At 42.6% G+C, this 12,584-nt stretch overlaps 1 protein-coding gene across 8 annotated transcripts in view; it reads right to left on the bottom strand.

Moving 5' to 3' along the window:
- Positions 1-12,584, bottom strand: part of MAGI2 (membrane associated guanylate kinase, WW and PDZ domain containing 2) — a 1,338,391-nt gene that overhangs the window by 306,423 nt on the left and 1,019,384 nt on the right. For all 8 annotated transcript variants that reach the window (XM_032304940.1, XM_032304942.1, XM_032304941.1 and 5 more), the window contains one exon: positions 743-864. In XM_032304940.1, coding sequence (XP_032160831.1) covers positions 743-864 — 122 coding nt within the window. The remainder of the gene's footprint in view (positions 1-742; positions 865-12,584) is intronic.

Below are 12,584 nucleotides of genomic sequence, written 5' to 3'. Positions count from 1 at the left end.
TTTAAGTTTATGTTTTTTCCATTAAAATGTAAATGAAAAATGCACTTTGATCTTGCCATCTACGTTTCTTTGATGAACATCACATTTTAGGAGCAGAGCAAAGTTACCGTGAGACCTTTACATTCATGGCATTTATGCTGTGGGGGTGCGGTATTCGTGCTCTCATTTATAAGACCCCACCAGACGTGAAAAGTTTGTGCAGCAACTCATCCCACTATGTGGCTCGAAGGTGTGGTCAAGGGCAGCAGGAAGCCCCTGACAGACGGATGGACATACCGAACGGCCAGGGCCTCCTGGCGCGGTCGCGCAGATAGTAAGACAAGTCATTCACGCTGCGCGACCTCTCGGGGACCGCGCGAGGGCGGGTGGATGTGGGCTTAGGTAATGTCCACCAGGAACCGTCTACTGTCACAAAGGAGAACAATCCTTATTCTTGTGCGTGGTCTTTTGAGGACAAGCCTAGGGGTCTCTATGAATCTGAACTTTACAGTGACTTTCCCGTCCCACTGTCAAAACCCAGGAGTCTCCTCCCGGCACCGGGCTGCACATTTCTCTAATGTATGGCCGGGAGGCTGTAAGGAAACCTCGGAGCCCTGCAAACATCCAGCTAAAGCTAGGAGAGGGGTTTGGGGAAAGCAAATCATCTTCTGAAATGGTCCCAGCTAAAGGCAGATCTGGAAGAGCAGGCAGTTTGGTAGATCATTTTTCTCTTTGAAACATGGCGGGTGGACCTGGTACTCACCTCGGAAAGCCGGTGCCTGCAGGGGCTTTGTTCCAAGTTCCGTGTGGGGCATGTTATGCTGCTGTAGCTTCCTTTTTGCTTCCAGGACGGGGTTTTCAAACTGTGTTCTTCTATTTATGTGGCTGAGGAATAAAATTTCAAATTAGGCTAACAGTGGGGCAAAGTCATTTAAGAGAACATATGTAGAGCCCTACAGAGAGCAGGCGGTTAAGGGACACCTTGTGTGATCTGTCAAGTGCCCCACCGGGCATGAGGTCAGGCCTCTGCTGGCGCTGGCCTGCGTACAACGCACATTTCTGTGACAGGAGCAGAGTTCTCAATGCCTCCATCATATGTTATTGTATTTAAATTATGCATGACTCCGTCAAAAGAACTAGAATGTGCACTTGCTTTCTGGTCTCTTGTGTTAGTCTGAGGATGAGTTCGATGCATTAAAATAAATGGTCAGCCAATGAAATTTATACTGAATGGTGTCGCAAAGAGGATCTTCTAAGCTTTGCAAAGTCCCCATATCTAACAAGATAAGTTAAACCCACTGATGACTAGCAACCAGCATTCATACTTTTTAGAGTCAGACAGACCTGGATTGAAGGGCTGGGATAGAGAAGGACAGATTCCCAAGGATATCTGCACAAGTCATAAGATACCTGTGGGGGGGGGGTTGATGCTCATGTCAGTCCAAAGGAAAGTATTCACAGTTGGCATAATGAGATGATAAACTCGTAGACAGCAGACTCCAAGTGTCTTGAAGCAGCTGCGGATCAGCTAACCCGAGGGCTGATCGTATAAGGATCCCTTATAGCCTCCTTACAGCCTAATGAATTTTTGTATGAAATTTAGAGCTCCTTGTCCTTGGAGAGGGTAGGAACTAAAAAAAAAACGCTGCCTAGAGGCAGTGACACATAGCTCTTTCTCTAGGATATAAATGCCCCCGTGGTAGGGCTGCCCCCTTGGTTCTTGCTTTTTGTACAAACAGAAATAGAATTATGGTAGGAAAGCCTGACGACCAAAGAGGAGTTAGAAGACGAATGAACAATTCTGGGTACTTAACTCTGTGCTAAGTATTGCAGATATATTTTCTCAATGTAGTTAAACAACAGTCTTCAGCTGGAAACATTGCTATTTTAAAGGCAATGAGCCTGACACACAGGAGGTCTAAATCTCGTGCCCAGTCAGTGGCAAGGCTGAGATCTGACCAAAGGCAATTCTTATCCACACACCTTCTCTTTTTGATGTATGAGTTCGCACTGGCAAGTGCACATTTTTTTTTTTTTTTAAGATTTTATTTGAGAGAGAAAGGAAGAGTGTGAGAGAGAACCAGCAGGAAGGGGAGGGGCAGAGGGAGAGGGCTGAGCAGACTCCCTGCTGAGTGGGGAGACTGACGCCAGGCTTGATTCCAGGTCCCTGAGATCATGACATGAGCCGATGGCAGATGCTTAACTAACTGAGGTACTCGAGCACCCCATTTGCACACATATTTAATGGGCATGCACACACCACACACACACACACAGAATCTTCTCATTATGTTTTCTCAAAGTATATATCAGAAAGAATAGGAGACAAAAGAAGCAAAGCCTCAACAACCAATTTTCTATTATAATAAATCAGATAATTCCTAGCGAGACAGAAAAGCAGTCTTCAGAAACAGGATAGGATGACTGCTGTATTTATAATCTCTTCCTCGTGGGAGGCAGGGTAGGGTAAGCTGCCTGCCACGCAGGCTCCAGAGTCTACTGGCCCTGGATTCAAAATCTACCTCTACGACTTGCTTAGCTATGTGACTAAACCTTCATCTGTCATACGGACCTACGATCGCCTTCCTCCGGGGGAGGTCATTAGGGTTCGAGGAAGCAGTGAATGCTGGCACAGGGGAGCAAACAGAGACAGTTCGGGAACTAGCAGCAGCCACCTGCCACCAGCATCACCATGTTCTCACCACCATCCCTGTGAGCATTTTGAGTCCACAGGAGAGGCTTTGGGCAGGGGGTGGGGGATGTGGGGGGTTAAGAGCACCAGGCCTGTTCTCTAACATTGCTTCTGGTGCCATGTAGGAAGAGGGTGCTTTACGAGAACCTCCTTTGGTAATGGCAGTCCCCAGGGTGGACTTCAAAGTAAATCTGTCATATGTAAAATTATTTCCCATTGGAAGTAAATACTACTGTCACGCTCTTACGCACCAAGGAGTCCCTGTGATCTGTAGCATGTAGTGAACGACGGCCTGGGATCTTACAAAACTTCTTCGCCCAGGAGACTCTGACAGCCCCACCGGATTTCAGAAGGATCAGAGTTTGAGGCCTCTCTTGCCTTTTCTCCGCTTTCGTGTAACCCTCTTATTAAAATCCTTTGAAATCTTCCTATTACCTAAAGAAACATTATTCCTGACTTTGCCTTCCTTATCTCTGTAGCTTCCCCTTCAGCAGGCGCAGCGTGTGCAGCACTACATCCCCCTCTTGGACACACTTGGAGTGACTCTCGCTGACAACACTGTGTCAATCCCCTATCCTTCCACGAGAATTTCAGCATGCAACACTGCAGCCCTTGAAGCAAGACTACCTGGGTGGGAGGTGGCATCCTGGACAAATTACTCATCTCCAGAAGCGTTGATATTCTCGTGCAGTACACGGGGATATTAGTATCTGCTTATTGGGATTGTTGTGAGGACCAGAGAAAAAATGTTTGCAAAGCACAGATACACAGGGAAGACCCCGCAATTGTAAGGTCCAGTGATTGTTGATTCTTCAAGGTCTAGCTCTTCTTTTTTACTGTTATTAACGAGGGCTGCTGACAGGGTCATTATGATGATGCTTTTCCCATCTGTGCTAGAGCTCCTTCCCTAGCCTCCCCTAGCAACACGGCCAGCCTGTGTCACACTCTTTCCCTTGGCTCTCATAAGATCTTGAACAGACATCTCTTGTCACAGTTTATTTATTTATTTATTTTCTTATAACCTGTCTCATCACTGGGAGGATTTGCAGTACTTTTAAGGAACAAAAACAACAGAAAGTAAGCAAAATCTGAGTGTCAGGAGTTGAATCTGGGTGGATCAACAGACAGAACTGATCATATAGACCCTATTTGGTTGTTAGCGTTATGTTACGAATTAGCTTTGAGTTTTCAAACCACTAATTCAATGGGACAGAGAAACTGGTTATTTTCTTCAGAGTATTTAAGTGAAACTCAAGACATTCAGAGGACATAGTATTCCTGTTACTGAGTCTTATAAGTACTTTTCCTCCAAGTCTGGCAGGGAGAGCTTTCCCTGATGTCATTAGTATACAGTATCTTAAATGATAATTTCACAATAATGAATTTCACAAGCTATCATAACCTTATCATACTGTATTTTAATAGCTGACTTTCATGTGTATTTCCTTCTATAGATTATGCACACCTGTATGCAGGTTCAATGTGCTCATCTTTGTATGCTAAGCTTTGGACACACTGAAAGATGATATTTTTGTTTGTTAAATAGTTAAATGATGAGTGTGTGTTTCAAGACTTGTTTGCTAATACACGTTAGTAATTTTGAGCAACCAAGAAACAGCTTTGAATTATACCGAAAGATGTGTTCTCTTTATTTCCTGTCCCGTTTCCGTTCTCCTAGGTCACCGTGTATCACATGCGTAACTTTATCTTCAGAAAATACAAGAACATTCTGGAATACATTTCTATATACAGTTGGGTTCCTTCAACTGCCATCTGCATGTTAATTATTTCCTTAGGAAAGCCAAAGCATAGCCACCTGCTTTATGGACACTATTTTGAAAATACGCCATTCGTCACCAAAGTGAGTTTCTAGAGTTGACGAGGAATGAAAATACCAATGAACTAGTCTGGCATGCTTGGGTGTGGCTTTAGTATCCTAAACTAATTGCTACAGAACATGCACATCGTCAGAAATGAAGACATTCGTTCAAAATGTAAAATGCTCCCAAGCTAAAAAGGCCTATCACAAAGAAATATGATTGTTGCTGAATAAGAAAGCCGTGTCTTCCTTGTGCTTCCAAAATGAATAGTTTCGAGTCCTTTTAGCAAGGATTTGGGGATCACTGTAAGATCCCCAAATCCCTTGTACAAAGCATGGGAATGACAAATGCCTTCATCCTTCTCATCGTTTAGGCTCTGGGAGATCATTGCTAGCTAGTTCATCTAGCTTTCATATAAAACAGCACCTGGGGTGCCACCAAGAGTTCTTACCTTTTTTTTTTTTTTTTAAAGATTTTATTTATTTATTTGACAGGCAGAGATCACAAGTAGGCAGAGAGGCAGGCAGAGAGAGAGAGGAGAAAGCAGGCTCCCCACTGAGCAGAGAGCCCGATGCGGGGCTCGATCCCAGGACCCTGGGATCATGACCTGAGCCGAAGGCAGAGGCTTTAACCCACTGAGCCACCCAGGTGTCCCGAGTTCTTACCTTTTAATCCTATCAGTCTACTGTCATATTTTACAGATCTTTAAGGTGGTATGAGCTAAGAGGATATAAGTCATATTCTGCAGTGGGTGTTTCATAACAACCCTGTTTTTCCTTCACAAAAAGGAAGGACTACCGATGCAAGATGCCTCCGTGTCGGAATGGCAAAGGGATGAGGATGTCAAAGACGGGATTCCACTGCCTTCTCTCTGCTCTTGTGTTCACTCGCTGGTAGCTTAACCTCCTCCTTTCACTATGGACTGGAAACTTAAAATAAGTTCATATGTGGCAGCGCGTTGTAGTTCTGATTCAACCCGAGGAGCCTCAACACAAGCAAACCAACCACAGCAAAACCAGAAAAGACTCAGGTCCACCCTAAATCAACAGAGACACAATCTCAGAATGACGTACAGGCATTGGCATTAAGAAAGCTTCCCAGGTAACACCAGTGTGCAATGAGAGTTGCACACTCCTGAGTTAGAAACTGAGAAGGCGCGAAGGAGTTTCTTGCCTGCTAAGATTTATGTGGAAGACTCTTTTTCTGTATGTGGCCTTGGGGAGTGCTAGGAAATGCTATTCTGGCTCCAGAAGAGAAGACTTCTAGTATTAGAAGATTCATAACATGCACAGAGGAGCAAAAAATATTTGCATCTGATTGAATGATATGCTGCCAAGAGGAGTCCCAGGTCAGGGTCCTGTTTGACTGCTGCCTTCTTTACTGAGGGAATGCAAGAATCAGGAGGAAAGCTGTACACCCTAAGCCCATCAGCATGCCCGGGCAGGTCTGCTGGTCATCAAGGTCACCATCTGACCCCCAATGCCAGCATTCCCTCCATATCATAGCCTCCGCCCACCCCACCTTGCTTCTCCTTGGTTTTCGGAGAGGGGAACTTTTAGTGTACAGTCACAAATGGGGTCCTTTGTACCCCTTGGCTACTATCCCACCATCTTGATTTCAGTGAACAGTTTAGAGACAGATCACTGGTTCAATGTGAGACAGAGAAGGGAGCAGCTTTCAAGTAGATGTTGTGCCACAAGTGAAATATTTTAAGGTTGTCAAGGTGGCTACAGAAATTACTCTACACACTAGGTGGCCAGTGCTCCAGAAATATTTACTGAGTAAGTAAATGAATGGGAGGCAGGCATCCACGAGAGGTGACAGACCTCACTGGTTTCCAGTTTAACGCTCCCATAAAATATATCTGTGACAGAACTCTATGTGAAGCTTAGGGCCAGCTTATGTGATATTACCCGTTTGGGTAAGACTCATGAAATCCTTCAAAACAGAGAATCTCTCAAGACATTCTTGTGAAAGGTGAAAATGTCAGCCTACTACGGTGATGGAAGATTTGAAACTGAGAAGCTGGTAAGTAGCAGCTGCTATTTTGTGTTACACTAGAAATGTGCTCACATGGAAAAGCACTATGTGAGGGACAAAGTGAGGGAGCCCAGGGAGGCAGCCAGTCACCGCTGCGCATGGGAAAATTGGCTTGGGATTTGGGGTTGTGGCTCAGTATATTATTTCTTCTATGTTACGCTCCTTTGGAGGCTTCCCAAAATCTACTTTACGTGGAGCATTTTTTTTTTTTTTAAACAGCAATTCCTGTATGGAATCAGAATATGAATTTCCTGGTTGCTTGGAATTCCCTAGGTTTTCTGTGACCCCACTTCTGATTCCTACACTTCTGGGTGGTCAGGAAAGCCGCATATCACTTCCTCACATCTGAACCCCTAGACTGCGGCTGCAGTGGCAAACACAAACACTACACCCACTACACGTATATTTGATTCATTGTAAAACAAGCCTCGAGAAGACGCCATAAAGCTTTCTCTACTATCAGGTTTTAAGTAGTAAAAACTACTTCATGCTTTGGAAACCAAGAGAGGATTATAACCCTATGGGGGATCTCCTGGGGCCAACCTTCTTCTCCAAAGGCAGGGCAGTGTATCAAGAGCTTGGACACAGTAGTCATGTCGCTGGGATTTGTCCAAGCCCCACTACATCTTAGGTATGTGACCTTGAGGACATCAATTACCCTTTTTGTGCTTCAGGATTTTTCTCTCTAACGTTGGGATAAAAGTAATACCTGCCTCATAGAGTCGTGCATATTAAATGAATTTAAATGAAGAAATCACTTCAGACCAGTACCTGGATGTAAGTAGTCGATAAACGCTATCGTGATTCATCAAATATTTGTTTCTCAAATACCCTGCTCAGCACTATGAAAGAGGGTGTAGGGAGGGACAAAGGTCAATCAAACACAAGTCTAGCAGGGAAGATAAAACAGGAACAAAAAGAATTATAAAATAGGGCTTAGCTAATACAAAGTATGCCTTGAAAAGCTAAAGCTAAAATTTAAAAGTACTAAAGACAAATGTTTTAAATATGCTTTATTTTAAAATATGGGCTTTGGATAAAGGGAAGAATTGAATCTATTTTACTTGAAGCATTCTTTTTTAACCGAATAATTGAATCTTACCTGTTGAAAGATTTCTTCCCAATTCTAACACTTCAGTGATAATTTTCTTTGTATTAATGTCCACCCATTATCCCCTCCTGTATTTGAGGGTAATGTGAGTTTGCTTTGTGAATGTGGGTAAGCCTGAGTCATTCACATATTACTTGCTCCTGCTCTTTCTGGACAAAAGGGTGTCTGACCTGGGGATATACTGTTGAGGTGGGAGGTGGAATCACAGCCAACTGAGGAGAGTAGCCATGTGTTAGCACTGCGACTCTCACAGCTAAGGAGTCTGTCCTCATGAGACTGAACCTACATCTTCAGATAAGTGAACTCTCTCTCCCCTTCTCCCTTTAGTAGTTCTAAAGTTACATACTAAGACACTGGTCTGTAATACGTATCCTACATATAAAGGCTATTTATCACTTAGCCAGTACTATTTACAAATTACCCGGACAACTGGATATTTTACTCCTGGCGGAAATAAAATGTGCACTGCCAAGCATGTCATGAAGTTCCCGAGACCTACAAGACACATAGCCTCATTTTCAAAAATTTCAGAGCCACTGGGCATGCATTTAAAAATGTTTTCTACTGATGAATCACTAAATTCTACCTCTGAAACTAATGGAAAAAATTTAAAAAATGTTTTCTATTCATCCCTTAAACGTCTTTCTTAAATGTTATTGCTGGGAGCATTATTATGATCATCATCAAAGGTATTTCTAAATTTTGGTTTCTCAATTGAGCCTAAGTACTGAGTAATAAACATAGAGGTAAGACAGAGCTTATCTAGAGGAAAACTAAAAGACTACACTATTGCAGGATCTTTTTGTATTAAGAGACAAGACTAATGCGTCCTCTTCCACTGGTATCTGCTAACACAGACTGAATGGCTTTGTCCTTCGGATCTCATATAGAAGGTCACTAATTTATCAGTGTGCTGTCAGTGGGGACACAAACGTGAACATGACACAACCCCCTCAGCGATGGGGTGTTTTACTCCACTGGGGAGACAAACAGGTCAGGGGACCAACCACCCCAGTTTTGTAGGACCAAGGGATTTCCTAGGGCATGAGACTTTCAGGGTTTTTTTAACTTTTTTTTTTTTTTAAACTTAAACTCAAGTAGCCAACATATAGTTCAGTTATTCATTAATTGTACCCAGTGCTCATCACGTGATGTGATGAGACTTTCAGTTTTAAAACTGCGACAGTATTGGGTAAATTGGGACAAGAAGAAAAGGCAGCTTTGTCTGATGGTTCGGGGACAGCCTCACCAAAAGAGCCACACTGAAGCAGACTCTAGGATGCATTTTGCCAGATGGAGAGGGCCACTTCAGGAAGAGACTAGTGCATACAAAGGTGTTCAGGAGTATTCAGTCCTGCTTAGCTAGAGTAGGAGACGAGTGACTGCCCACGGCTGGCATGGGAGCAGAAGTCAGGACGAGGGGATGAAAGCTATAAGCTTAGAAAACTAGCTGTAAGTCATGCTGCGGGGTGTGGTTTTGTCAGAAAGTCTCCCCACTTCCATTAGGACTCTTGTCTAGGGAACAGCTGTAGCTCTCAAAGTCTCTGTCGTGGCAGAGGTGCCTTATTCCCGAACTTGGGGGACCATAGTATGATTGTTACCCTATCAACCAAATAGGAAAGTTGTGGTGCTCCCTGAAATCCTCAATCATTTTTGCATCACTTACTGGCCACTCCAGCGCACTACGTATTGTTCCTGCCTGGGGCTCTGAGGGTAAGTAAGAGATGCTCCAGGACTGTGAAGAATCACATGATCCAAAAAATCAGACGTTACTGTGTGCTGGGAGGTGTGAGCATAATCTGACCTGTGATATGCTCTATGTTGAACTGGGTTCCTACTGATTAATGAATTTATTTATGAGATGTTAAAATGTGAATCACACTACAGGCTAAGCCTTCTGAACTCCATACGTCCCTCAGACAATGGTAGACACGTACAACCACAGATACAGGAGTACTTTGGGGCCTGACTCGAAGGAGTGTCAGAAAATCAACACAGACACTCAGAGTAGTGAGCAATCACACAGGTAACATCATTGATGTCTGCAATTATCCAGGAAGGAGGAAGCCAGGGGAGTGCTAGTAAAGAGGGATGGATAAGACTGGGGCAGAACATTGGTCAATTCTCACAGTCAATAGGACATGAAGAAACTCCAATTCCATATAATATCAAAACTCCCAAAGTTTCTAGCTCCAATTACCATAGTAAGAAAAAATATAAGAAAGTATTATGCTCAACTATTGGTTCTTTATTACTTTCCAGACCAGGGAGAAATAAAATACACAGCAATTCCTTTTACATGCTAGAAAGTTATGCAGGAAGAATTAGAAAACCTGACAAAATTAAAAAAAAAACTTATATTTTGATATTCAGAAAACACTTTTATTGTGATAAACCAACTGTATTGGTTTATTGCAGCAAATGGCCTGAGTGTGGGCAGGAGGCTTTCATTCTGAGAACTGAAGGAACCTGGGAAGAAAGGCATTGGGGAAGAATTGTAGTCGGAATAGAGGATAAAGGTTTAGCAGAACCAAGAGCAAAGAAAGGTGGAAATAAGTTTCTTTAATGTTTTTTTTCTTTTAAGATTTTATTTATTTATTTGACATACAGAGAGAGAGAGAGAGACAGCGAGAGAGGAACACAAGCAGGGGGAGTGGGAAAGGGAGAAGCAGTCTTCCCACTGAGCAAGGAGCCCAATGTGTGGCTTGATCCCAGGACCATGGGATCATGACCTATGCCGAAGGCAGATGCTTAACTGACTGAGCAACCCAGGTGCCTCTGCTTCACGGCTGTTTTCAATAGATTGCTTTTTAGGGAACAAGTACTGTTGCAGAGATTTATGTCATTAGCACACGATCTCTAAAGTTATGCCATTATCAGAAGAGCAAAACTTCATAAAGATTAGGTGACAGTTTCATGTTGCCTTAATGGGGTAGGTATTTTCACATAATGTGTGTGTTCCTTTTCATAATACACATGCAAGTTTGGGAAATTTAGGCCCCCCACATTGGGCCAAGTCTGTATTTTTCATTCTGAATCTCTAAATAAGGAAGATGAAAAGTGTGATGTTGAATATTTCAGAAGAACATTCCATTTTGCACACTTTTAAAGTTACTTTGTTCTTGCTCTGATTTAAATTATTTAATAGATGTCACAATTTGGTGGAAAAAAACAATCGTTTGGAGAATAAATGTCATCCTTGTAAAGAAAGGAGAAAATAAAAGAGTGGTAAATGGTAGGGGGGGGGGATGGGAACCAAATTTGTTGAGCAAATGCTATAAGCCAAACCCTCAGCTAAACAGGTTCCATACTTTTCACTCACCTGCTCCTCAAAAAGGGTCAGCAATTTTCTGCAGATCTCACAGTAAGGGGCAGATGCATGATTCACACCCAGCTCTGGGTAGCGCCAAATCTAACAACACTGATTTACGTGGCTCTGACACAAATATACTCTTACTTTTCAAGTGACCTAACTTATGTATACACAGGCATGGGCTGTGTTTGGTAATCGTTAACATACTTTGCCCAGATGATTCTGAATTCCTTTTTCCCAGGATTCACTGTGAAACTGGTAACTTTCACAGGATTGTAAATTATCTGCTGATTTTCTGAAGGCAAACATTTTGACAATACAGCACATTATGTTGATTAGTACATATATATTTTTTTAATAGAACCCAAAGACTATGTACCTAGAAATATGGGTTTCTATGTGTATGTGTATGCATGTATGTTTTGCTTACTGTGAAAATGAAATGGTAATGAGAACATGGGGAAGAAGCCAGGATCCCTGGCTTTGTATAATGTAGTTTTTAAGCCAGACGAGTCTCCTTCAAGGATTACCTTTTCGATTCATTTAGGGTCAATCCTAACTCAATTTTCTTGAATGGTGCCCTTAAAATTCTAGAAGTTGAACATGGGCCATGACTCTGGCAATTATGATGTTGATAATAAGATGATTCTGCACTAGTATTTATGAATAGGTTAAAGTTGTATGTGAGTAAGAAAGAGGTCGTCAATAACACAAATATGCATGTCTTGTCTCAGATTCTGGAAAGGGCGTGTTAGGTCCTGCTGAGGTCCAGTGATACAATAGGAAATGAAAATGAGATACTTACTCAGCAGGAAATTCCTTATATGCTAACACAGTAGGCTGTGGAGCACTGGTGAACTCTCTCCCCCTGACCCGCTCATAATAGGCACCTATAAGCTGTGGACTCGTGAGGAATAACTCGTGAGGACTCGTGAGGGGAAAAGGGAGCCACCTGCCCTCTCTGCCATCCTCAGTCTCATGTGGACCTCTCGGGTTTCACTAACATGAAAGCCACTGATGAGGAGTCTGAGTCGTCATTCTCTCCTATTTGGGGGACCAAATCACTCTCTGGGGTTTAAGCTACCTTTGAAGATTAGATCGGCCACTCACTCACTACCTTTGTGAAATTCCCCTAATATGTCCAAACTACAACTGCCCATCTGGAAATATCCTATTCACCTCATAGGACTGTTTTGAAGAGCACACAGATAAAACATATGAAAATGTCTAAAGATGAAACACGATGTGAACTAAAGTTGATTTTAGTATCATTGTTATATTCAGAGTACAACAGTTAAGTATAGCCTAAATATGGGTAACATAAAGTCTCTAAATTCCTGTCCTGGGTTATAGCTCTATTCTGCCACCTACTAGCTTGACAGCTTGCCCACAAAACAGAAATAACAGCATCGAAAGTAAAATGTCATGGCGATGATGATGATTAAATGAGTTATGTAAGACAGCAACTACCTACCAAGTGCTTACGAGATGGCAGCTATTAATATCACTTTTCTGGGCTGACTAATAGTTACTAAGTATTTACACATTAAATCGATGCCACGAACTGAATTACTAAGTAATATCAGAGGGAAAAGGACAATTATTCGTATCATTTTATCTATCTGAAAC

This window comes from Mustela erminea, chromosome 11, assembly GCF_009829155.1.
Source record: "Mustela erminea isolate mMusErm1 chromosome 11, mMusErm1.Pri, whole genome shotgun sequence".
In the NCBI taxonomy this organism is placed as follows: Eukaryota; Metazoa; Chordata; class Mammalia; order Carnivora; family Mustelidae; genus Mustela; species Mustela erminea.
This window is presented reverse-complemented; position numbering and strand designations above follow the sequence as displayed.